A 25300-nucleotide genomic window follows, 5' to 3' on the forward strand; every position below is an offset into this window, starting at 1 on the left:
TGAGTCCCCACAGAGGTGCCTTCAAAGTGCCTGCAGATCTACTTCCAAAAAACCCAACTCTGGGAGACCCTGTGCAGCCCAGTTCTACTCTGACACACACGGGGTCGCCAGGAGTCATCATCAACCAGAGACTCTTTCCTATGTGAGTGTCCCACAGAGACAGGACACCCTGATATCCTCTGGCCCTGGCTCTGAGCATGCCTATGCTCCCTCAAGGAGAGAGGGGCAGGCCATGCACCCCTCCCCCTGCCCCCTCCATGGTCTCAGGCCACGCCCAGTCTGCCCCAGCTCCTGCAGGAAGGTCCCATAATCTGGAAAGAAGCTAGGATCTTCACAGGTCCATCTTCAGCAGGGTGTGTCCTCGCTGAACACAAGACCCTCTGTTCTCACCAGCTTTGCACAGGCCTCAGCAGGGTACTGACTTTTGCACCCACCTTCTGGTTCAGAAGCCCTTGGCCTTCAAGACCAGCCCCCTAGGAAGCCTGGCCGAGGCACTTGAAGGCAGAAGGGAAACAGGCCTTCCTGATATCCCCTCTGCCCCTCACACTTCATCAAGCGGGAAGTGTCCCCTCCTGGAGGGTTTGGGCCCAAATGCTCAACAGCTGCACTGTTCTCGCTCACAATCTCTCTCTGTCTCCAAAGCTGGAACAGATGTGCGTGCGGCTTGCTGGGCGCATGCCACAGAGAGGGCCCTTCCTACGTCCTTCTATCACCAAGGCCGCAGGGAGCCGCCGCAGTGTTGGTGGGCTCCCAGCCCGCTGCCTGGCAAGAGGGGCCTGTGCCTCATCTGCAGGACAGAGCCGTCCAGCTGGGCAAGCCTGCCAGCTTCCAGGCGCTGACCACGAAGTAGGGCTTCGTTGTGGCTCTTACACAAGGAAATGAAGAAAAGTCTTCGCCAAAGCGCCCGAGTTTCTCCGCTCTGCCCTCCGCCGACCAGCTCTGTCCTTTCTGCTCTTGTGCCAACTCAGGGTGACACACGGCCGGGCACTGGTCACTCTCAGGGCGCCGTGCTAATTGTGAATGATTGCCATTGACTGTGCGTACCTTGTGCTAGGCCCAGAGAGGCAAATGGCCCCATGATTTTCTTTAACCCTTCAGGATCACCAGTGTTATTCACTTTATTTATCGTTGAAGAGAGGAAATCAGGGCTGGGAGAAATTAAAGTAACTTGCCCAGGAAATGTGGTAGAGCTTGGCTTCGAATCCAGCTCTGGTTCCCAGCCAATGCTCTTAATGGCAACTAAGAATACAATAATAGTAAGAATAAAACTCACTGCCGTGGGATTAATTCCATCTCAGAGCGACCCTACAGGACAGCGCAGAACTGCCCCTGTGGGTTTCCGAGACTGTAATTCTTTTTTTGCTTTGTTTTAAACAGTTTTCTTAACACTTCATCTCCATGAATTCAGTTCAATAATTCGATCACATCAAGAGGTATACAATGCCCACCACATTCAATACTAGACTATCTTCTTTATCCTTGTACTCCTTGTTATTCATGTCATTTTCTTTTCTAATTATGGTTATTACATAATCTGTGGTCAATTTGAGACTATTATGAGTGAAGGGGTGGAGTTTAGCCTGTCAGTCAGGGCACAGCTTGATGGCTTCACTTGGAGGCACTAAGGAGATAAAGAGCTCACTGGAGGCGGGACACACACTCACTCCCTGCAAGATATTCCTGCTGACCAAACACATGGAGCTAGGCTAGAGCCTTGGAGCTGGAGGAGCCACATGGAGATCCCTGCCAGCGCTGAGCTGCTCACACCATCCCTGGATCCACAAGACTTCCCGTCCACTGGCCTATGATTTTCCTGCAGTCGGCATCATTGCATGTGTTTCATGAGCTTGAAGAGGACTTTATAGATTGGTCTCGAACCTATGGGCTAATATAAGGCTTATGGACTTAATCTGGACTGGGGTGGGATGTTGTCTCAGTATACAATTGCTCTTGTATATGAAGCTCTTTCTTAGACACAGATGAGTGTCTGTGAACTTGTTTCCCTAGTCTACCCAGACTAACACATTAATTGCGGCAAACATATACACGACAAAACGTTCTCCAATTCCACAACTTCTACATGTATAATGCGGTGGAGACTGTGAAACTCTGTAGGGGAGGAGAAAGCCGTGGCTTTCTGGTGGTAGTTAATATTTACTGAGTGTTCCAAGTGTCTCATAAGCGTGGATACTTTCCGTCTTCACAACTCAACTTAGGAGGTGGTAATGTTGTTGGTTGGCACCTGACCTGTGGCACCCCTTGGGCACAGACTAGAGCAGTGCCAGCGGGACTTCACGGCTGTGACTGATGAGCAGCGGCTCACCAGGTCTGTTTTCCAAGGCGCCTCTGGCTGGACTTCAACGGCCATCCTTTTTGTCCAGTGGGTAACTGTTTACACCTCACTAGGAGGCCCATAGTGCTTAGAACCCGCTTTATGGGCCATGAAACAGGGGGCAGGAGAAGTTAACTCTATGGGACCATGGGCCCCCCATGAAACACAGGAGTCTCTGAAGCCCTGCGAGCCTGCCTCCCAGGAGACACTCACGGCTGCAGGTCCTGCCGTTGGGGTCCAGGCTGAAGCCCCGGCGGCACCGGCAGTAGTAGCTCTCCTCCGTGTTGACGCACTCATGCTCACAATTGGGCTTGTTCAGCGCGCAGTAGTTGATCCCTGTTGAGAGAACAGGAGACCCTCCTGTGATCTAGTAGCTTCTCCAGGGGCAGTAAGGTCAGGTCCTGGGTCTCTCCTAGCACCCCTTGGAGGCACCCCAGGGAGACAGCACCCCACGGGAGCTCTGAAGGGGTCATCCCTTCATTCATTAACCAGCCAGTTGCCAGGCTGAGATCACTGTGCATGCCAGTTGGGTGGGAGGGTGAAGTCAGCCAAGTCTCCTGCCCTTCTGGGGGTTCCTGCTCCCGTGGGGAGACAGTCAAGGGAACAGACAGTCATAAGACACAGAGATGGTCCAACAAGGAGCTGAGAGAGGGTCTTCCGGGAGGAGGTGATGGCAAGCTGGAGGCTTTGGAGAGGAGGAGTCAGGCAGGGACCCCGGACACATCCTTCAAAGTGTGACTACGTGCCTCTCCCCTGTGGCTGGAAGACAGAACTTCCTGCATGCCCCGAGTAGGCGCCTAGTGCCACAGCAGAGACGTGTCCACGGCCCTGCACAGCGGAGACCTCACCATGCTGTTATTGACCTTGGCCGCTCGGGCTGTAGTTCACCCTTTCCTCTTGAGGAGAGAACGAATCATGTTAGCCGTGCACAGTTTCACTCTAACTTCCTGAAGGCGCTCATCAAGAACCTATCCTGGGGCCGAGCACACGGCGTGCCTGGGCACAAGCGAAGGAGATCTTTGATAACGAGAAACAGACCACATACAAACACACAAGCCAGCGGACACGGAACACAAAGGACCCAACTGTCTGGGACCTCTTGGTGTCGGGCCTGCAGAAGTCACTCCATCACTCATTGGTAACGGAGGCTCACAGGGGCGATCCTGGACCAGGAGGAAAAAGTACAATTGTCTTCAGCACACACTGTAAGAAAGACTTTTACACCCATCTGGGAGTTGGGCTGCTAACCACAAGGTCAGCAGTACAAAACCACCAGCCAACTCCTCAGGAGAAAGACGAGGCTTGGTACCCCTGTAAAAAGAGTGACCAGCTCGGAAACTCACCAGGGCAATTCCACCCTGGCCTGCAGGGTTGCAACGAGTCAGAGTTGACTCGATGGCAGTGAGTTTGGAGACTTGGGGACACAGAGAGAAATCCCATTGGGAGAGCACTTTGAAGATGTCTATGTGAAGTGGCAGAGGACGCCGAGACCAGAGGCCCCAGAGATGTGGCACGGAGACTCAGAGGAGCAGGGCTGAGACCCCGGGGCCCCTTCTCCTCATCTGGTCTGACACGATGGGACGGTGAGACAGAGGGGCAGGTGGGCTGGCTTCTGGGCTCACAGAGGCAGAAGTTAAGGGACCACGTAGCGGAAAGGCTGAGGACCAGAGAGAGACTTGGCTGCTGGCTCAGGACCAAGGTTGGTGTGGAGCAATGACTGTCTTCTTGCTGTTTACCGATCCTGGCTGGCGGTACCTTACTAACTGCCCTAATCAACCCTCTTAATCAGAGAGAGAGAGAGAGAGAGAGAGAGAGAGAGAGAGAGAGAGAGAGAGAGAGAGAGAGAGAAGGAAAGAAGAGAGAAAGAAAACTTGACACCCCAAATAATTCAAAGGAAAAGCTTTTAGATTCTTAATGAGATTATTATCCCCGCTATCCAGCGAGAAGCTACTGAAATGATGCTTTTCTGGAGAGTTTCCTATAGCAGAAGCTTCGGCGTAGCCCTTGGCTTTCTTCACCTAATTGAGTCATACTTGCCCATGTGTCCAAGTACGTGTGTGTCACCTAGCTCTTCGGTGAGGATCTACGAGGCACCCCAGATCTGGCTAGGCTCCTCACAAACTGCCAAGGAGTGGACATGGGCCAGGCTTGGGTGCAGTTCTATCTGGCAAATCCCAGCGTGCCCCATCAAGCCTCCCAGGACAGACAGTGGAACGATCAAGCAGTAAATTAAATAGGCTTTCCGAGCGCCAGCTCCATGTAGCACTCTCTGTGAAGAACCCCCCTCCCACCCCCCGAAAAGAGACCCAACTGAGAAGCCTCTTGTTGTTGCGACAGACCCTACAGGGTCAAGCAGAATGGCCCCTAAGATTCCTAGGCTGTTCTTTTCCCAGGGCTCACGGCCTGGTCTTTTCTCACAGGGAAGGCCCCAGTGGGGTCAACCCACTGGCTTTCGCTTTGCAGCTGAGCACTTTACTACTATGTCTCCAGGCTTCCTTACTGGGAAGGCAAGACATTAAACAAATGAAAGATCCATGGCTCCAGGTACAGATGGGGAGATTCAGAACACCTGGGCAGGCACATGGAATGTCCCTACAGGACGTCCTAGTCTTGCCATTTAGGATATCCAGGTACGGAGGAGTAGAGTGGCCGGTCCAAAGTCACATGGCTGAGCAAGGTGGCACTACCAAGACAGGACCTGAGATCTCTCAGCGCAGTCCAGCTCGGGTCTACCCCTGCTACACCGACACATGCCTCTACTCGTGTCCACACCTCCAAAGAGCGCTCACCAGCCCGGAGTACCGGAGTGAGCACCCCGGAGCCCAGCACATGGAGTCACACCATAGCAGACTCAGCCCTGGAGCTCCACTGAGGCAGCTGGGCCAGACCCAGTGTCTGGGCGTGGACACCTTCGTAATTTATACTTTAGGTCGATGACAGAACCCCTGACTAGCAGGAAAAGTGCCTGGAGGAGGAGGAGGAGGAGGAAGACAAACCCCAGCCAAGAGTTTGTTCTTCCAGAAGAGTCTGCCTTGAACTTTTCTCTTCCCCTCAGCTTAATTGAATAACATTGCGCTCCTTTGAAAAAAATTAGATTTCTTATTACCCTTGAAAATTGCCCTCATCCATCAACCTCCCATTAACTGGACATGGCCGTGGCCTGAGCTCCGGGTTTACAATGCTTGGATCTCTGTGTGACAGATGGGAGCCCCCACGCCATCCACAGCTGGCTGCCTCCCTCCACCCAGCCCAGAAAGCAGCCTGACCTCAGGAGCCGAGAGGGCTGGGCTTGCAGCAAAGACAATGGAAAAAGTCACGAAGAAGCAGGCGATGGGAGAAGGGCTGCTAAGGACACCGTGCTGTGGGGAGGGTGGGTGCGGGGGGGATGCTATATTTCTGGGCTGGAAAATCAGGGCACCTGGCTGAAGAGGAAACGAAGCTAAGCGCATTGAATCAGTGTGACCCAGTGTGATGGACTCTGGGCTGTGCCACAGTCTTCAGAGAAGCCCATCTGCTGGCCTGTGATGGACAGCCATCCTGCTCCCAGATGGTCACACCCTCACCACTCTGCCTTCTGTCCTCAGTCTCCCTCCTCCCAGGACAATGGCGAGTTGGCTGCCTTGCATCGGTCTCTTACTCCAAGTGCCTCTCCAGGCAGGGTGTGGAGAGAGGTCTCCGTGAGGGCACAGGTTGGCGAGAGGCGCAGGGCTCAGTGCCGCCAGGGTCTCCTCCCTGCTGCTGGCCACCTGCCTAACGGGGTTCCTTCTCTATCTCCCTGCTAGTAACGCAACAGGAAGCATGCACCCACAGGGCGCATCTGCTTGGAACCAGAGTGAATGATCGCTCGCGGGAGAGGTTTCGGTCCACCAATGATTTGCCCCAGGAGATGCCTCCCCTGGGTGCCATCAGCAGCCGACCCGCTCACCCCCAGCAAAAGGTGTGGCAGCATAGACTGGACAGGCCAGACTGGGTTCACCCCCGCCCTCTGAACCCTGTACAGTACACCTGTGTGGTCGAATGGAATAAACATTCCATCTATAATCATTGTGTTCCCTTCTGAAAGCTCTCCATTCAAATTCCCATTGAATGCTGGGTTGTTTCCAGGTTTGTATCTGGGCTAAGCAGTGAGATTAAAAAATATAGAGAGATCAGCATGGCTATTTCCACCACCAGAAAGCTTTGCCATGGATTAGAACGAGCTCAGGTATTATCCGGTGTCACTGTAGGCCCTGACTTGTCCGGATTAGGTCCTACAGCCCACAAGGTCATCCCAAAGAGAGATCCCCTTCAACCAGGGAAGACTCAGTTTGGCGATACATGTTGTCAGGGAGCAGTCAGTGAAGCAGCCTAGAAGAAAATACATGTCTATACAGAAACTCCCGAAAATAACCAGAGCCACTGGGGCAGAGGGATTTCGACTCACAGTGGCCCCAGAAGGCAGGTGAGAACTGGATTATCTCTATGGGGGCAGATCGCCTCCTCTCTCGCCCCCAGAGTGGCTGGTGGGCAGGAGCAGCCCAAACATCGGACACACTTTGCATCATCCCCAGGCGCCAGAACATTCGGTGTATGGCATCGCCAGAACGCAAACCATTGACTGGGAGGTGTCGATTCTGGGAATCATTTTGGAAAAGTTCATAACTTGCAGGTTCTAAAAAGGCCATCTTTCCAACAAAATCGAGTCGTTCAAAGAAAAGTTATCATTTCTCCAGGATGATAAATCTCAGAGAGACTCATTCATTCATCCAGCAAACATAGGGTGGCAATCCCTCTGAGATGACCGGGCAGGTGTTGAGGGCGTCATGGTGAGGAAGACACAACTCTCCGTTTGGACAAAGTTTGTGTCCCAGTGGCCTCTCAGGAACAGGCGGGTCTGAAGTCCATGCTCTGGAGCCCTGCCCAGGGCCCCGATAGGCCCGTGATAAGCACACAGTGACAGTACCAGCCTGTGTCCTGCTCCTGTCCGTCCAGTGCTGCCGGGGAGCCTCAGGGGCTAAATGTCTTTGCCTTGTTCATCTTTTGCCCTCTTGGTGGCCATCAAGTGTCTTGCTTTCAAGGACTAGAAGAGTCCAGCGTCTTTTCCTAACCATCTCTGGGCCCCACCTCTTCCCCGATACACAGTGTGAGGAGAGGAGGAGAGGGGGCGTCCTCATTTCTGATAGCCGGGGTTGGGGGGTTGGGGGGGCTTCCCTTTGAGTCTGGACTTGGCGTCTTTCTCCTGAGAAGCAGCTGGTGATTTCAAACTGCGGACCTTGCGGTCAGTAGCCCAATACATAGTAACCACTGTGCCACCAAAGCGGGAGATTTGCAAGGAAAGGAAAATGACTCTGTGGGGGTATTTAGAAGGACAAGTCTGTCTCCAACACCCCGGGACTTACTTCTGCAGGTTTTCTTATCTGGATTCAGGGTGAACCCTTTCAGGCAGTGGCAGGTGTAGGAATCACCTGTGTTGACACATTCGTGCTGGCATCCGTGATTCGGCGAGGCACAGTAGTCTATCTCTGTGAGAGAGAAAGAAAACCATAACCAGGCGGAAAAGACCAAGACATCAGACACATTAAAAACCAAGGGATTTGCAGTCCTAACTTTCCCCACACAGGTAAACATCTCACCACCTTGGAAACTGACGCCCTGACAAAAACCTCTCAATGAAGCTATTTCCATGTTTAGGGCGACATCCTTTGCCACCTTCCCACCCCATTAAGAAAATCTTCTTGACACATTGCAAAATGTATGAACCACGCGTCGCATGGATGCTCCTCGGAAGCCTTATACACCATGAAATAAAACAGAAAAGCACAAGTAGTAAATGATAGTACTGATATGAAATTAAATATATATATAAATATATATATGGCTTATTCTAAATATGTCATTCATAATACTAGCAACCAGGCTGCTTACTGTCAGCCTCTCCTCAGGAGAAAGAGGAGGCTTTCTACTTCCGTAAAGACTTACAGTCTCAGAAACCCCCAGGACCAGGTCTAGCCTGTGACTTGGAATCAACTGGATGGCAGTGAGTTCTTTTAGAGGAGCAGGCTGTTGAGAGGTTAATTATTAAAAAGAGGATACACTTTAAAATAAGGCTATTCATTACTGTCCAGATTATTTTACTCTCTTTTTAAAAACGTTTTATTAGGGGCTCATACAACTCTTATTACAATCCATACATACATCAATTGTGTAAAGCACATCTGTACATTCATTGCCTTCATCATTTTCAAAGCATTTGTTCTCCACTTAAGCTCTTGGCATCAGGTTCTCTTTTTTTCCCCCTCCCGCCCACTCTCCCTCCCTCATGAGCCCTTGATAATTTATAAATTATTATTTTGCCATATCTTGCCCTGTCCAGCGTCTCCCTTCAACCCCTTTTCTGTTGTCCGTCCCCCAGGGAGGAGGTCACATGTAGATCCTTGTAATCAGCTCCCTCTTTCCAACCCACTCACCCTCTACCCTCCCAGTATCACCCCTCACACCCCTGGTCCTGAAGGCATCATCGACCCTGGGTTCCCTGTGCCTCCAGCTCCTTTCTGCACCAGTGTACAACCTCTGCTCTATCCAGACTTTCAAGGTAGAATTTGGATCATGATAGTGGGGGAGGGGGGGAAGAAGAAGTATTTAGGAACTAGAAGAAAGCTGTATTCTTCATTGGTGCTACATCGTACCCTGACTCTTCTCCTCCCCAAGACCTCTCTGCAAGGGGATCTCCAGTGGCCAACAAATGGGCTTTGGGTCTCCACTCTGCACTTCCCCCCTCCATTCACTATGGTAAGATTTTTTTTGTTCTGATGATGCCTTATACCTGATCCCTTCGATACCTTGTGATTGCACAGGCTGGTGTGCTTCTTCCATTTGGGGATTTGTTGCTTCTAAGCTAGATGGCCACTTCTTTACTTTCAAACCTTTAAGAACCCAGATGCTATACCTTTTGATAGCCAGGCACCATCAGTTTCCTTCGCCACATTTGCTTATGCACCCCGTTTGTCCTGTGATTATATTATGGAGGTGTGCACCCAATGATATGATTTTTGTTCTTTGATCCCTGATAACTGATCCCTTCGGAACCTCGTGATCACACAGGCTGGTGTGTTCTTCCATGTGGGCTTTGTTGCTTCTGAGATAGATGGCTGCTGGTTTACTTTCAAGCCTTTAAGACCCCAGATGCTACATCTTTTGATAGCCGGGTACCTTCAGCTTTTATTTTACTCTCTGAACGGCAACCAGCAATTGCCTTCTTTGACGGTGACACTTGAAATGAAGGAGCCTATTCATTTCATATCCACGAGAATTTCCTACCGACTACTTACTGGTGACTGGGAGGAGGAGTGCTCACAGTGACGCTCCCACGAGGAGCCCAGGGGTGGTGCAGGACAGTGGGTCCCGGCTGCCGGCAGTCATCTTACCCATCCATATTGTTGTTGTTGTTGTTAGGTGCCATAGAGTCAGTCTGATTCACAACGACCCCATGTACAGCCCAATGCAGCACTGCTGGGTCCTACGCCATCCTCACCATTGTTCTTAGGTTTGAACCCATGGTTGCAGCAACGGTGTCCATCCAGCTTGTAGATGGCCTTGCTCTCTGTTGCTGCCCTGCTCCTTGACCAAGCACGATGTCCTTCTCCAGGAACTGGTCTCTCCTGACACCATGTCCAAAGTACATGAGATGAAGTCTCACCGTCTTTCCTCTAAGGAGCATGCTGGCTGTGCCCATCCATGCCTTACCCACTGCCATCGTGTCGATTCTGACTCATAGTGACCCTCAAGGACAGGATACAACTGCCTCCATGAGCGTAGGGAGCACATTCCCTTGGACTTCCAGAAGCTGGAGTGAGCCATGGAACCCGAGTGACAGACTCACTAAGCACTTGGTTGCTAACTGCGGGCTTCTGGTTCAGTCTCCCTGACTTTTCTGCGGAAGAAAGATGTGGTAGTCTGCTTCCATAAAGTCAGCAGACTTGGAAATGCTAAGGGGGTAGTTTTGCTCAGTCCTATAGGGTCATTTTTTGCCATTGCATATTTTATTTCCCCCCCTCATGTTTCCCCCTCACTCCCCACTCCCCCTCCCTCATGAACCCTTGATAATTTATAAATTATTATTTTGTCATATCTTGCCCTGTCCGACATCTCCCGTCACCCACTTTTCTGTTGTCCATCTCTCAAGGAGGAGGTCACATGTAGATCCTTGTAATCAGTTCCCCCTTTCTACCCCACCTCCCTCCACCCTCCAAGTATCACCACTCTCACTACTAGTCCTGAAGGGGTCACCTGCCCTGGATTCCCTGTGTTTCCAGTTCCTATCTGTACAAGTGTACATCCGCTGGTCTAGCCAGATTTTTAAGGTAGAATTGGGATCATAATAGTGGGGGGTGGGGGGTGGGAAGTATTTAGGAACTAGAGGAATGTTGTATGTTTCATCATTGCTACACTGCACCCAGACTGGCTCATCTCCTCCCTGCAACCCTTCCGTAAGGGGGTGTCTAGTTGCCTACAGATGGACTTTGGGTCTCCATTCTGCACTCCCCCTCATTCACAATGATATGATTTTCTGTTCTTTGATGCCTGATGCCTGGTCCCTTCGACGCCTCGTGGTCACACAGGCCGGTGTGCTTCCTCCATGCGGGAGCCCACTTTTTTGCAGTCACTGTGTTAATTCAACTCCCTGAGGGTTTTCCTCTTCTTCTTTGACTTTCCGCTTACAAATATGAGGTCCTTCTCCAGGAACTGGTCTCTCCTGATAAGGTGTGAGGTACCAAAATACGGGAGGTGCCCCCTCACTTCTAGGAAGCATTCTCTCTGCCTTTCTTCCGAGACAGATTTAGTCTGTTTTCTGGCAGCCCCCGGGGTACTCCCCATTCTTCACCACCACCATGATTCAAAGTCTTCATTATTCATTGACCAGCTTCTGCATGCAGGAGAGGTGACTGAAAGACCACTTGAGACTTAGTCCCCAAAGTCATATGTTTAACACTTCAAAGAGGTCTTGTGTAGAGAGATTTAACCTTTTAAAGAGGTCTTGTGTAGAAGATTTAACCCTTTAAAGAGGTCTTGTGTAGACGATTTAACCCTTTAAAGAGGTCTGTGCACCTTCCCACTATGATCACTGAAGACAAATGTGTGCATAAGTTAAATGTGGAAAAGAAAGCTGATGGTGCATGCTATCAAAAGATATATCATCTGGGGTCTTAATGGCTTGAAGATAAACAAACAGCCATCTAGCTCAGAAGCAACAGAGCCCACACAGGAGAAGCACAACAGCCTGTGTAACCATGAGGCGTCGAAGGGGCAAGGCATCAGGCATCAAAGAACAAAAAAATCATATCATTGTAAATGAGGGTGAGTGAGGAGTGGAGACCCAAAGCTCATCTGTAGGCAACTGGACACCCCCTTACAGAAGGGTCATGGGGAGGAGATGAGCCAGTCAGGATGCTGGGTAGCAACGATGAAACATACAACTTTTCTCTAGTTCTTAAATGCTTCTTCCCCCCACGATTATGATCCCAATTCTACCTTACACATCTGGCTAGACCAGAGCATATACATTGGTACAGATGGAAACTGGAATCACAGGGAATCCAGGACAGGTGACCCCTTCAGGACCAGTGGTAAGAGTGGCAATACCTGGAAGGTGGAGGGAAGGTTGGGTAGAAAGGGGGAACCAGTTACAAGGATCTACATATAATCTCCTCCCTGGGAGAAGAACAACAGAAAAGTGGGTGATGGGATTTTGTTCATGAGGGAGAAAGAAGTAGGGAGGGAGGGGGAAAATGAGGAGCTGATATTAAGGGTCAAGTAGAAAGCAAATGTTTTGAGAATGATGATAGCAATAAATGTACAAAACTAGAAAATCCAAGCAGTAGAACAAGATAGATACTCCTAGTACATATAAGTGCTTCTCTTGTAATACAGTTGGAAGCATCATCATCCAACAAGGAGAAAGAAGATAAATTATCCAATATGTTGCTTAGTGGAAACTGCGTAGTTGAAAAAAAGCAGTAGTCTCATTTCCTGCCTTAAAGTGATTGATTATAAAGTTAAATTAATAACCATAACACTATAAGAAATGGACTGGAGATAGGAAAAACTTTTTTATGCATAGGAACATTGGAACAGATACCAAAGTCTAGGATATATATTCTTTTTAAAATAGAATTTATTTTAAAAATATTTTAAAAATCTTATGTAAAGAACTTTTTTACTGTTTTTAAAATTCATTAAATTTTTAAGTAATTATTTTTAATGTTTTTAAATGTACAAATTTAAAGAGATGGTAACTTTTTACTGCCTGAAAGTTAAAGACTTCAGATACATTTTAAAAATTTGAATTTGATGAATACATGATAAATAATGAAAAATTTTAGCTATAAATAATGATGAGATTAATATACTTTATTGTATTAAGAACTTCAGAAATGTATAGGGGATCATAACACTAAGCATTTATTTACTAAGTACCTTATGGGCCATATACTAAACATGTATTACCTCATTTAATACTCAAGACAAGTTGATGAAATATGGATTAACATTATCTCTATTTTGCAGGAAAGAAATGTGAAGCTTGAGGGGCCAGTCCCAATCCCAATTACTAGGTGGGCACCTGCTCCTCTCCCCAGAAGAATTTATTTCAAAGGATGGCATTGAATCTGCAGCTCCAGGAGAGGGACAGATCTGATTGGAGCACACGGGAGCAAATGAACAGGGAGGAGGAGAGAGTGGAGCACATCCTGGCCCACCAGGTCGTGAGGATGATGTTCCTGATTAGAGCAGCCAGTTCACAGAGAGGACCACATGGCCAGCCCCACTATGAGACATGATGCCCCTCACTGACCCATAGCCCTACAGGGGACAATACTGGAGACACAGTGTGAGAATTGCACCCAATCTGATCCCACCACCCCGAGGCAAAACACTAAGGGGTGCAACAGAACAGCAAAGGAACGGAGCAGTGAGGTCCCCAGGGAATGCTGAAGGTAGGACTTTGGGGCCAGGGCGTGGTGCCCCAACAGACTGGACTGGAAAACACTCCCAAAGGCCAACAAAGAGTCCTTGAACTAACTACAAGCTTTTCTTTCGTGTTGTGTTTTGTTCTTTGTCAGTGGTTTGTTGTTGTTTTCTTTTGTTGCTTGGTTTTGCTCTGTCTTGTTTTTGTGCATGTTATTATTTCCACAGGTCTGTTTAAATAAGATAGGCTGGACGAACAATATGGAGGAGAAAACAACGGGACCGACAGTTCCAGGGGGACATGGGAGAGGGGGAGGTGGGAGAAAAGGCAGTGTGTTAATAAACCCAGGGACAAGGGAACAACAAGTGATCCAAATTGGTGGTGAGGAGGGTGTAGGAGGCCTGGTAGGGCATGATCAAGGGTAATGTAACCAAGAGGAATTACTGAAACTTAAATGAAGACTGAGCATGATAGTGGGACAAGAGGAAAGTCAAAGGAAATAGAGGAAAGAGCTAGGAGGCAAAGGGCATTTATAGAGATTGAAATAAAGGCATGTACATATGCAAATATACTTATATATGAAAATGGGGAAATAGATCTATGTGCATATATTTATAGGCTTAGTATTAAGGTAGCAGAAAGCCATTGGGCCTCCACTCAAGTACTCCCTCAATGCAAGAATACTTTCTTCTATTAAATTGACATTCTATGATATTCACCTTCCCGACACAACCACTGAAGACAAAGTGGGCGAATAAGCAAATGTGGTGAAGAAAGCTGATGGTGCCTGGCTATCAAAAGCTATAGCGTCTGGGATCTTAAAGGCTTGATGGTAAACAAGCAGTCATCTATCTCAGAAGCAACAAAGCCCACATGGAAGAAGCACACTAGCCTGTGTGATCACGAGGTGCCAAAGGGATCAGTTATCAGGCATCATTAGAACAAAAAATCATATCATTGTGTGCTCACCTCCATGATACGATTGCTGAAGACAAATGGATAATACATTAGCAAATGTGGTGAAGAAGACTGATGGTGCCCAGCTATCTAAAGATATAGTGTCTAGGGTCTTAAAGGCTTGAAGGTAAACAGCAGTCATTTAGCTCAGAAGCAACAAAACCCACAAGGAAAAAGCGCACTAGCATGTGTGATCATGAGCTGTCAAAGGGATCAGTTATCAGGCATCATCAGAAAAAAAATCATATCACAGTGAATAAGGGGGGAGTGCAGAGTGTAGTCCCAAAGCCCATCTGTAGGCCACTGGACATCCTCTTACAGAAGGGTCTTGGGAGGAGACGAGCCAGTCAGGGTGCTTCCTCCTCCTCAACTAGGATGATCTCAGTTCTAACTTATAAATCTGGCTAGACCAGAGAATGTACACTGGTATAGATAGGAACCGGAAAAAAAAGGGGCTCCAGGGCAGATGATCCCTTCAGGACCAGTGGTGTGAATGGTGATACTGAGAGGGTGGCGGGAGGGTGGGTTGGAAAGGGGGAACCGATTACAAGGATCTGCATGTGACCTCCTCCCTGGGGGACGGACAATAGAAAAGTGGGTGAAGGGAGACGTCAGACAGGGCAAGATATGACAAAATAATAATTTATAAATTATCAAGGGTTCATGAGGGAAGGAGGAGTGGGGAGCAAGGGGGAAACATGACGGGGGGAAAGAAAATATGCAATGGCAAAAAGAGCCCCCAATAAAATGATTTATAAATAAAAATAAAGAAATATGAAGCTTATAAAGATGAAGAGATTTGCTTAAGTCATACCATTAGTAAGCATGGCAATAAAACTTGGGCCCCAAGTCTGTCTGATCTTGGAGCCCATAGTAACTGTAGGTAGTCTTCAAAATATGATAAATTTCTGTTTCAACAACTCCTTTGTAAACCAGTTTTGACATTAGCAGAATAGCTTACTTACAAATAGCTTTTTTAATTCTTATTGCCCTTTGTTTTTTGTATCTTTGTAAATCCGACCTTTATTTGTCTCTGAGGCTGGAAAATATGATACATAAACTTATCGACAATGATAGCATCTGCATATTACATCCCGTATCGTCATATGTAATACATGCTAACGAACATGGTTTAGTGTAACTCGAATGCACTGTATGTGGGAGACTACCTGAATTATTTCACACAGTTAAGATTCCAACAGAAAAGAAATCAAGGATATGAACAAGGAGACACAAGTCACAGGAGAAGAAACAGAAAGGTCTAAGAATTACAGAAACATTGTTAATCCCCAAATCACAAAAGAATGGGGGGGGGCGGGGAATTAAAACAAGAAAAAAATGGAAAAGAAACTAGTGTTAATCTTATTATTCATTTGTTCATTTGAGAAATATTTTCTGAACATCTTCCAAACACCTGGCACGGGGGAACAGCAGTGAGCAAATGGGGGTTTGACTTTTGTGGATATTAGGTTGTCGGTTAACTTCTCTTCCTTGATGCTGTTGGGTAGGTTTGAACTCCAAAGCTTTCAGTTACCGGGTGAACACCCAGTGACACTTAGGGATAGCCTCGGGGTGCCTTAGAATCTCCTCAATGAGTGGAGATTACTTACTCATCAAATAATCATGTCAATAAAAAATAATTACACTCCAGGCTGCAATAAGTTCATGGAAAAATGGAAGTAAAAAGTAATGGAATTTTCCTACAGATTTTTTGAAGCCCCCTCAGACACTTATTAACTGTACTAATGTTTTGAAGAAAAGATCAACAAAGGCATGAATTTTAAAATCACTGGAAATTTTTTTTCTCATCAAAGTTAAGCAAGAAATCGCAATGGCCTCCTTGAAAACACCGCTGGTGCAGAGAAGCGGTGCAGGGCTGGGAAAGTAATTGTGGACTAGGCCTTAAATGTGTCCTTAGCCTGTGTCTCGCCAGTTCTCCTTTTAATGCTTTGTTCCTAAGCAATCAGAAATGCAGACGAAGATTTATACACAAGGAGGTTTATTGCAACATGATCTAGGATGGCCCCAAACACCTGTTGAATAAAGTCACTATACACATATGATAAAGTAGTATGCAGGTAGTAAATGCCTGGGTAAAGCGTAAATGGCATGAGAGAATTTTTACATCTGATGGTACACAGTATGGTATACCATGTCAATTCTATACAAATATACCCACGTGCTTAAAAAGAGAGAACGGAACTAACAGAACACCTAGTTGTGCTTAAGTAGAACTCATATATGGGCCAAGAGGCAGTTGTGCAAATAGAATGAAGGAATGGCTTAAAATCAGGAAAGGTATGAGGCAGAGTTGCATCCTCTCCCCATACCGATTCAACCTGGATGCTGAGCAAGTCATCAGAGAAGCTGGATATTGTGAAGATGAATGCGGCATCAGGATGGAGGAAAGCTTATTAACACCTGTGTGCGATATGCAGGTGACAAAATCTTGCTTGCTCAAAGTAAGGACTTGAAGCACTTGCTGATGAAGATCAAGGACTGCAGTCTTCAGTGTGGATCACAGCTCAATGTAAAGAAGACCCAAATCGTCGCAACTGAACCAGTATGATAAATAACAGGGCCATCTGGGAAATGGAGCAAAGATCAACGTTGTCAAGGATTCAGTCTTGTTTGGATCCACAATAAATGCTCCTGGAAGCAGCAGCCAAGAGATCAAAAGATGCGCTGTGTTAGGTAATTCTGCTGCACAAGACATTTTTAGAGTCCTGAGAACAAGGATGTTATTTTGAGGACTAGGGTGCGCCTGACTCACGCCATAGCATTCTCCGGATGTATGTGAAAGTTGGACATTGAATAAGGAGGATTGAAAAAGAATCACTGCATTTGAATTACAGTTCTAGTTAAGAATACTGCAAGTACCATGGACTGCCAAAAAGAACGGGCATCTCTCTTGAAAGAAGTACGGACAGAATGCTCCTGAGAAGCAAGGATGCTGAGACTCTGTGTTCCATACTTTGGACACGCTGTCAGGAGAGACCAGTCCCTGGAGAAGGACATCACGCTTGGTCAAGTGGAGGCCAGTGAAAAAGAGGACGGCCCTCAACAAGCTGGATGGACACAGTGACTGCAAAGGTCAGCTCAAACAGGGAGAACGGAGAAACAATGGTGAGGACGGTGCAGGGTGGGTGGTGTTAAGTGCTGGGGGCCATAGGGCTGCTGTGAGTTGCAACCAACTGCATGGCACGTAAGACAACAACAATAAAAATAAAAACAAATATTGAGCAAAACAAATCAACAACAGAAAATAAAACAATAGCTCCAACAACAAAAGCCAATGACCAAAAATATATATATAAAGAAAGCAAGCCAATAAATAGTTCAAGGCCTATTTGTTGTCCTTTACGAGTGTTTTCCAATCAAGTCTCATGTGTCGCCACGCCCTGGCCCCACAGTCTATTTTTTTGGTGTTCCCTGGGGACTTCCTGGCTCTGCTCCCCTTGCTGTTCTGTTGCACGCCCTTAGTGTCCTGCCTCGGTGTGGTGGGGTCCGAGCGGGCACAATTCCTGCAGTGTGTCTCCAGTGTTGTCCCCTGTAGTGCTATGGGTCAGTGAGGGATGTCGTGGCACGTGGTGGGGCCGGTCCTATTGTCCTCTCTGTGCATTGGCTGATACCAAGGGCCCCAGTAGAAAGAAAATGCTTTGAAAATGATGATGGCAACATATGTACAAATGTGCTTGACACAATGGATGGATGTACGCATTGTGATAAGAGTTGTACTAGCCCCCAATAAAATGATTTATAATTACAAATACGTAAATTAATTTAAAAAGGTGAAAACAAAGGCTGGAGAGATGTGTGCCAAATGGGTCATTTCCGGACGAGGGGAGGACTGATCGGTGTCACTTTATTCTTTAGAGTGGTCTGTACAATCCAGTTTTCTACAAGGAGCACCTTACGGTTGCAAGCAGAAAGTGCACTGGAAATCAATATACACATTCCTTAATTGTGAAATTAGTTGCCATGGAAAACAGCAGGCATGAAATAGAAAAAAGAACAGTGTGGGAGGTGCCCAGTGGCTCCAAGAAGTAAATAATCAGGGAACATTTCTGGCAACAATATGTGTAGCTTCAGATGTCTGTATCAGTAAATCGAGAGTGCGGGCATACCCAGACAGGGCAATAGCTCTGTGTGCAGCAAGCTTTGGGGATCTAGGAACTGAATGTACAACTGTGGTAAGGGCAGGCGATAAGGCCATCATTTTCAAACTTTTCAGCCTCGAAATATTTTGTCCAAATGAAATATAACCTAGCAGGGCAAATGTTCAAAAGACTTGAAAGCAGACTTACTTCCATTGATGTGAGGCAGTGAACTTGATTTAATATGGCCCTTTAAGCTATGCACAGTCTTGTGACTCCCATAAATGATTGGGTAGGACGAATGTAAATAAGGTGTTTGTGGCCCAGCAAAGTGATTGGACAGCCTGCCAATGATGTGAATAAGTTACCTGGAACCACTGGATAGGGCAGAGGTTGTACACTGGCGCATATGGGAGCTGGAGGCACAGGGAATCCAGGGTGGATGATACCTTCAGGACCAGGGATGTGAGGGGCGATGCTGGGAGAGTGGGTTGGAAAGGGGGAACTGATTATAAGGATCCACATGTGACCTCCTCCCTGGGAGATGGACGGCAGAGAAGGGGGGGAAGGGAGACTCTGGATAGGGCAAGATATGACAAAATAACAATCTATAAAATATCAAGGGCTCGTGAGGGAGGGGGGAGCAGGGAGGGAGGGGGAAGAAAGAAAAAAAAAAGAGGACCTGATGCAAAGGGCTTAAGTGGAGAGCAAATGATTTGAAAATGATTAGGGCAAAGAATGCACGGATGTGCTTTATACAATTGATGTATATATATGTATGGATTGTGATAAGAGTTGTATGAACCCCTAGTAAAATGTAAGTAAGTAAGTAAATAAATAAATAAAAGTTACCTGGAACCTTTGTGGGGCTGAGACCAATCAAATACGGTGTATGGAATCCTAAAGAGGAGATTGTTCGGTTTTGTTACCCCAGAAGGGGAGAGGGGGGACCTTAATACCACCAAGAAGAGTGAGGAGTGGATCCTGTCATTGAAACCAGGGCCCCTGTGCTGAGAACCTCCTGGATCCCAGAGACAGAGAGAGCTGGAGCATTGGAGAAAGCATGAGACAACAAGAAGCAGTGGCAAGTGTGGCAGCCAAGGGACAGTAGCCGAACCAGGACTGGCATGGTCTGTGTAGCGAGATCGTGAAGCAGCCTAGGGCAGGAGGCTAACTGACTGAGAAGGTGCCTCTGGGCACTTGGTGGAGCCCCCTGAGTGAGAGAGAGCTGAGCATCTTCGGGCCAAGGCCAAGCGGTGGAGTGAAGTGCCCCTGGACGAGCTAAACAGTCTTGCCACACTTATCCAAGCAGGACAGCAGCCAAGGGACCAAGGGGCTGAAGAAGCCTGGTTGTGGGCACAACTGAGAAGTTATCCTGACCACAGAACTACCCCAAGTTGTTTCTTTCTTTTTTAAAAATCATTTTACTGGGGGCTCAGACAGCTCTTATCACAATCCATCCATCCATCCATCCATCCATCCATCCATCCATCCATCCATCCATCCATCCATCCATCCATGTGTCAAGCACACTTGTACATTTGTTGCCATCCTCGTTCTCAAAACATTCGCTTTCTACTTGAGCCCTCGGTATCGGCACCCCCAAGTTGTGTCTGATCCTGTTACTTCCACAGACTAAAGCATTCACCCTAAGCGTGGGCTGTGAGGTCACGGTGGCCAGTGCAATCAATGACCCAGCCCAGCAGCGAAGTAGGGAGAGCAGCGGAGGGGGCGGCGGGTGTCGGAAGTGGTGACACGTTTGGAGAGAGGGGGTGCGTCTCACGTGCACCTCACAGGAATCAGCCTTTGGGTCGATGCTGATCTTGAGTCTTTCTTCCTCTCACTTGTGAAGTTCAACGAGGAATCTGACACCACACCACCATTGACAGTTGAACTTGGAGTGGAAACACCTGAAACCTGGTCTCAGCGCCTCTTCTCCCCTTCCCACGTGGTTTCTCTAGAACCCAGCTTGAAGAGCACGCCTCGGGATTGGCAAAAGGGCCTGCTGCGGGCTAAGAACGGGGAAGCTGTGCGGCCTGTGGATGGCAGCCTCCGACTGCCCACACGTGCTTAGTAAGACTGGGACGATTAGAAATGAAATGTCAACTGTAGCGCTCTGCATAGGCCACCTGGCCCGATGGGGAAAATGGCTGATGCCGGTGTGATTTAATACCAAACTGGCCAATCATGGAAAAATCAGGGAATAGATAAGGGTGGGGCTACACACTATAATGGCCGTAAGTCAGTGCCACTGACCTCTACACGGGGATAATATTGAAGTGGGAAATGCTTTGTTACATATGTCGCTCCCACAGTAAACAAAGAAAAGAAGCAAAATGGCCGAGGGTAGTGGTCCTCAGACTTGGCTGCCATTGGAATCATTGGGCATTTAGGGATCTTTAAACAATTCCGAGGGTGAGGTGACCTCCCAGACCAATTAACGACAGTCTCTGGGAGGGCAGATCTAGGAGCCAGTGTTTTCTTGGAGCTCCCCTGGAGAGTCCAGAGGGCAGATGTGCTTGGGCACCACAGGTACAAAGGTCAGAGAGATTGGAAGTAATGGGTGACATGAACTCTGTTAGGATACACATTTACCTGGAAAACAGAACATTTCCCCATTTTTCCTCTCTCCTGGAAGGAAGGAAAGTCATGGGTTGAATTGTTCGTCCAAACTGTGTGTTGAAATCTCACTAAGCCTTCTGTGGATCTAATCTGTGGATCTTCCATTGGGAGCAGGGCTTCTGTTATGCTAAGAGGATCGTCCATACAAGTGTAGAGTCTGCCCTGAACCTACTCATTTCTTTTTTTTCATTAAAAGTTGGGTTGTTGTTTTTTTAACCTACTCATTTCCGAGTTGCAAAAGGAGCAGCTGAGACATGGAAGCAAACACAAATGGGGGTAAAAGATGTCATGTGAAGACGACCAAGTACCTAAGGACCACTGGGCTACAGGGGCTGGTCTTGGCTCAAAGCCTGGCCGAGAGCCTTCCCCAAGATTCAGGACACTGGATGCGGATGTCTGGCCTTCCAGACTCGGAGAAAATAAGGTTCCGTTCCTTACAGATCCCCTCTGTGGTGTTTAAAGCAGGAAACAAAGCCAGGACAACTCAACTGCTCGCTCAGTCCGTCCCCCCCCACCCCGCCCCCCTGCTTTTTATTAAGCAAGGAGGAATGTGGGTTGGGCAAATAAAAATGGAAACAGCACTGGGAGCAAGTTTCTTGGCCCAAGAAAGTTTTTAAAAAAATTAAGTTAGGAAGAAAAAGAGAGATGAGGAAAGGGGAAAAAATGAAAATACAACAGGGCCTTGTTCCATGGCCAAGCAAGGAAGTCGACTTCAAAAGACCGAGAAGCAATCGAAAGTCACATTTTATTATCTGATTACAAATCATTCCAGCAAGGGAGAAAATAGGCCAAATGAGCCACGCTGGCTACACAGAAAGCTCGCTGGTCAACCAGACTTTGCTGGAGCACCTGTCAAATACGGACACGGACAGATGACCAGAGTCAACAGCAGAGAGTAGCACAGCCTGGAAAAATGACGTCCACGCAGCTGATACCAAGACAGCCACAGAGACTGCTCCCTCTTCTGTGTTTCCTATGAGATGCTGATGGAAAGGACATAAAACCCTTCAAATGACTCTTCAAGGAGAGCACGTTTTCAGGTCGAAAGGTTAGCAGAAAGAAGACGGGGATCTAAAAGCCAGAATGGGCAACGGGTCTATGTAAGAGAATTGTCAAGGGATTGCAAATGCAGCATGTATCCCATGAGAACCCACCCCGTCGGGGCCTGACCAGCCCGGGTTTTCATTTTCACTGAGTTCAGATGTCTACAAAGGTAGAAGAGCCAAGAGACGAGCTGCCCTGTCTGCCTGGGACTGAGGGAGATCCCAGGGCACTGGGCGCACACTGCCTCAACCAGGCAAGTCCTAGGCTGACAGGAAAGCCTTGGCTACCTCAGACACACAGGAGAGCAGAAGAGAACCGTGAGCTCTCCATTTCCAAGGGAAGAAGATGACTTCTGAAACCTCTCGAGGAGTGAGCTGCACCCCAATCCATCGAGCGTGTTCGAAAAAAATTACAAGTGAGATCGTGTGAAAGAGTCCTAAGTGGAAACCCATTTTTTTAATGTAAACATATATTTTTTTAAATATGAGTTCATCTCAACACAGTAGCCAGAGAAAGCCCATTAAAAATTTGAAATGGAATTGTAACGCGGTGCTCTAAACTTTGCCCCGGTTCCCTATGGCATGGAGGAGAAACGCCAAAGCTCTTACACTGATCTGCAGAGACTGAATCAGGACCTCGCTTGAGTGTTACCTGTCTGGGCCTCAGTGTCTACCATGGTCACCCTCGGTGCTGCCTCAGGGCCTTGCCTTGGCGCTGTGGAGAGAGATTCTGCCTTGACTATCCTTTCCCTCCCACCTCCTTCAAGTCTGATCCAAGGACTGTTGAGAAATATTGCACTTACACTGGAGAACTTACTGACTGACGTGCATCGAAGACTGCATCTTTCAGTCTGGATTACACACAACAGGGAGAACACAGACGTCTCACAGCTGGTCCACTAAGCAACCTCGTGATAAAAGAAACTAGACGTTGTCATTCATTTTCCTTGGTTCCACAACCAAGGCCGGCCCCTAGAACCAACCACCAAGGAGTCAAATGATATAGTTCAGTGGGGACATCTGTAGCAAAAGACCTCGTCAGAGTGCTGAAAAGCCAGGCGTCACCTTAAGGAGCCAGGCATGCCTGACCCAAGCTTTTTCAATCGCCTAGTCGGCACTTGCAAGCTACACAATGGATAAGAAAGACGGAAGACTAGAGGCCTTTGAATGATAACACTGGCAAAGAGTATTAAATAAATCCTTGACGGCCAAAAGAATGAACAGCCCTACATTGGAAGATGTGTAACCAGAATACTCCTTAGAAGGGAGGATGCAGGACTCCACCTCACTTACTGTGCACATATTATCAGGAGGGACCGGTCCCTGGAGACGGACAGGCTGTTTGGTCAAGGAGAGGGCCAGTGACAGAGAGGGTGACCGGTGGTGGTGGTTCGACTTCCTGTCGACTTGCGTTTGTGTAGGGGTGGAGTCCTATTGGGTTGAAGCCTGATGATGCTCCTGGAGGTGGGGCCATTTTATGAGACACTCTGTGGACCCCTCCTCTCTCTCTCTCTCTCTCTCTCTCTCTCTCTCTCTCTCTCTCTCTCTCTCTCTCTCTCTCTCTCTCCCTTCCTGCTTGCTGGAACTCTGTACCTGCCTCCAGGGGCAGTCCCATGTGGGCTGCCCAACCCTGGGAGCTGTCAGTGCCCTGCCATGTTGCCACTCACCCGGGGTCCACACCACTCTGGCCTGTGATCTTCCTGCATCCCGTATCACCTGTCTGCATCACCAGCCTGCAGCTAGGAGATCTGAAGAGGGCCCTGGCTAGCATCGGACTGGGCTGGGAGGCCTTCTTGATAGAAGATTACTTCCTGCTAGATAGCTCTTTCTTATACATACCTGAATGTCACTGGTTTTGCCTCTCAAGACAATCCAACCTAACCGAACCCTTCATGAGATGGATAGTCACAACAGGGGCTGCAGCAAGGGGCTCACACATAAAGTCGTGAGAGTGGAGCAGGACCAGGCAACAGCTCATTTTGTTGGACATGGGATCTCCCTGTGTTGGAGCCAACTCAATGACTGCTAACAAGAAAAGAGGCACAGTGCTCCACTAGAACCGAAGCTCCATGAGGGCAGTGCTTGCTTGTGTCCACTGTTCTTTTTCCAGAGTAGGCCCAGTGTCTGGCAGCTTGGAGGTGCTCAATAACTACATTTTGAATGAAGACATGGTTATTGGTATTGTTCTGAATGGAGTGTTTCGTCAGCACTTAGATGAGAAAACAGTGCCCGTCACTAACCAATAAGAGGTTTTTTAAACTGGAAAAGAGTTCTCATTCCCGCCCTGAGGTTCCCCCAACCAGGCTGCCTACGAACCTCCTTCCAGGGAACTTCAGTTCAATAACCAGCATTCTCTGCGCACCTCCATTCTGCCAGTGACAAACCCAACCCGCCATACCTTCATGCAGCACACACCCCTCCCTCTGGCCCAGGGGGCCCTCTTCAGCAAATGGGTCCAAGATCTCCTGGAGTCTAGATACAGCTGTGAACCATATTTTCCATGCCGGACTAGTCTCCTAAGTGAGATTCAGTTACTCTGATGTGACTCATTCTTGGCGGTCAAGAAGTATGAGGGAAGGTCAGTTTGCACTGTTGGCCTCTTTGCACTAGGAAGTAGTAAGTGTCCGTTCAGCTAAGGTAGCGCATCCTAAGAGTCAGGGCCGCCTAAAGCAGAACGGACTGTTACGGGGTTTAGTGAATTCCCTGCCAGTGAGGGTGTCCAAACAGAGGCTGCATTGTGGTAGGGTGGGAATGCTGTGGATGGGTGGATGAGCCAGATTAGGTTGAATTTTAAGTCTTTTTCCAATGTGGAAAATCTTTAATCCATGCAGACCGGGCTACGTGCTTATCAATGGTATATTACAGGCTGTGGGAAGAAAGTGGGCTCAGCAGGTTAGCCACAGCTTAACCATGAAGCCTGTGACCAACAGTTTGTAGCTCCTCTCCTGCTAATTCAGCATAAAATGATTTCCTTGTTCCACTTTACTCTTAATGCAAGCACCAACATCCGCGCAGCATCTTGCTTTTGTGGTTGTGTGCCGTTGAGTTGTTTCCGACTCTTAGTAACCCCATAGGCTTGACTAGAACCGCCCCCATGGGGTGCCCTGGGCTGTAAGCTCTACAGGAGAAGCCCCCGAGGTCTTTCCGCCCATGGAGAGGCTGGTGGATTCAAACTGGTGACCTTTCAGTTAGCAACCAAGCACTAACGGAAAGATCTGTCCCTCCCGACTCCCAGAACCCCCAGAGAGTTCTTTTCAGTGCCTGTTATGTGTTGAAGCATCCTATTTGGAAAATAGAGATAAGAATA

At 48.1% G+C, this 25300-nt stretch overlaps 1 protein-coding gene across 1 annotated transcript in view; it reads right to left on the reverse strand.

The window, feature by feature from the left end:
* The window catches only part of MATN2 (matrilin 2), a 202330-nt gene that overhangs the window by 44375 nt on the left and 132655 nt on the right, over positions 1 to 25300 (reverse strand). The window contains exons 7-8 of the mRNA XM_075549452.1: positions 7711 to 7833; positions 2546 to 2668 (exon numbers count right to left, since the gene is read on the reverse strand). Of these exons, the coding sequence (XP_075405567.1) occupies positions 2546 to 2668; positions 7711 to 7833 (246 nt within the window). The remainder of the gene's footprint in view (positions 1 to 2545; positions 2669 to 7710; positions 7834 to 25300) is intronic.

The sequence above is a fragment of the Tenrec ecaudatus genome, chromosome 5 (genome assembly GCF_050624435.1).
Source record: "Tenrec ecaudatus isolate mTenEca1 chromosome 5, mTenEca1.hap1, whole genome shotgun sequence".
NCBI lineage: Eukaryota > Metazoa > Chordata > Mammalia > Afrosoricida > Tenrecidae > Tenrec > Tenrec ecaudatus.